Source organism: Loxodonta africana, chromosome 7 (genome assembly GCF_030014295.1).
Source record: "Loxodonta africana isolate mLoxAfr1 chromosome 7, mLoxAfr1.hap2, whole genome shotgun sequence".
Taxonomy (NCBI): Eukaryota; Metazoa; Chordata; class Mammalia; order Proboscidea; family Elephantidae; genus Loxodonta; species Loxodonta africana.
Genome location: NC_087348.1, coordinates 23,008,128 through 23,009,924, shown reverse-complemented (window position 1 = coordinate 23,009,924; position 1,797 = coordinate 23,008,128). Strand labels below are relative to the sequence as shown.

The window sequence follows — 1,797 nt, the reverse complement described above, 5'->3', positions numbered from 1 at the left end:
TATATGATTGTCTGATTCAAAATGGACAATACCAGTCCATTTCAGCTCACTAATGCCTAGGATATTGATGTTTATGTGTTCCATTTCATTTTTGATGATTTCCAATTTTCCTAGATTTATATTTCATATATTCCACGTTCTGATTATTAATAGATGTTTGTAGCTATTTCTTCTCATTTTGAGTCATGCCACATCAGCAAATGAAAGTTCCAAAAGCTTGACTCCATCCACTTCATTAAGGTCAACTCTACTTTGAGGAGGCAGCTCTTTCCTAGTCACCTTTTGAGTGCTTTCCAACCTGGGGGGGGGGGGCTCATCTTCCAGCATTACATCAGACAATGTTCCACTGCTATTCATAAGGTTTTCACTGGCTAGTGCTTTTCAGAAGTACACTGCTGGGTCCTTCTTCCTAGTCTGTCTTAGTCTGGAAGCTCAGCTGAAACCTGTCCTCCATGGGTGACCTTGCTGATGTCTGAATACTGGTGACATAGCTTCTAGCATCATAGCAACACACAAGTCCCCACAGTACGACAAACTGACAGACACATGTGGGCATTAATAAGTATTAATTTTAAATGTATCTTTTAAAATGGCCTTTTTGGACACACTTTATTTAAAAATTTGGGACAAATTCTACTAAAATAATATGGTCAATGAGAAAAGACTTTAGTGTCCATTATCTTGCTGACTGTATTCTTGACATCCTTATTCCTCAGACTGTAGATCAAGGGATTTAACATGGGGATCACCACTGTGTAAAACACAGAGGCTACTTTGATGGTGTGCCTGGAGTTTTTGGAGTTGGGCACACAGTAGAGGAAGAGGATGGTGCCATGGAAGAGGGTGATGGCAGTCAGATGAGAGGCACAGGTAGAGAATGCCTTACAACGTCCACTGGATGAACTCATTTTCAAGATGGTGACAACGATAAACACGTAAGAAGTGAGAATGATGAGTAATGTACTCACAACATTAAAAGTAGCAAAGATGAAAAGCAACAACAGGCTGAGAGAAGTATCAGAGCAAGAAAGGGAGAGAAGTGAGGGGAACTCACAGAAGAAGTGATTGATTGTGTTAGAACCATGAAAAGATAATTTCAAAGCAGAGCCTGCGAGTATCAAGGAACATACTATTCCCCACGCATATGATCCCACCACCAGCATAGCACAGAGTCCCCGGGACATGGCAACTGTGTAGAACAAAGGATTGCAAATGGCCACAAAGCGGTCATAGGCCATTACAGCTAATAGAAAGGATTCAGTCACTGCAAAGGTACAAAAGAGAAAGTATTGTACTACACATTCTAAAAACGAAATGGTTCTGTCTTCTACAACTAGGTTCCCCAGCATCTTGGGAGCAATGGTGGAGGAATAGCAAAAATCCACAAATGAGAGGTGGCTGAGGAAAAAGTACATGGGGGTGTGCAGCTTGGGGTTAATTTTGATGATTACAATCATCCCAAGATTTCCTACAACAGTGAGACTGTAGATGGTCAGAAATACCAAGAAGAGGGGAACCTGCAGTTCTGGGTAATCTGAGAAGCCCAAAAGAGTGAATGTGGCAGTGCTTTTATTTCTCTCTGACAGTAACATGGCTTCGGTTTTTTGAAATCTGAAAGTCAGTCCTGGAAAATAAATAAATAAATAAGCATAGCAAGGATACAGGAAGCTTTGTCAACTATCCTTTGCCAAGACTGGAAAAGGTGTCTCTTTCAGAATCTATGTTTCTTAATTAACAAATGCTAATCTTCTAAAAATTTAAAACATGATAACTTTTTTTTTTTTTTCTGAAGAAAAA

General features: G+C 39.8%; 1 protein-coding gene across 1 annotated transcript; it reads right to left on the bottom strand.

Annotated features, from left to right (window-relative positions):
• Nucleotides 1-650: 650 nt before the first annotated feature.
• On the bottom strand, nt 651-1,592 carry LOC111749312 (olfactory receptor 5D18-like). Its single transcript, XM_023542655.2, has one exon. It carries the CDS (start codon nt 1,590-1,592, stop codon nt 651-653), a length of 942 nt encoding a protein of 313 aa, XP_023398423.2.
• Between the last annotated feature and the right edge of the window lie 205 nt (nt 1,593-1,797).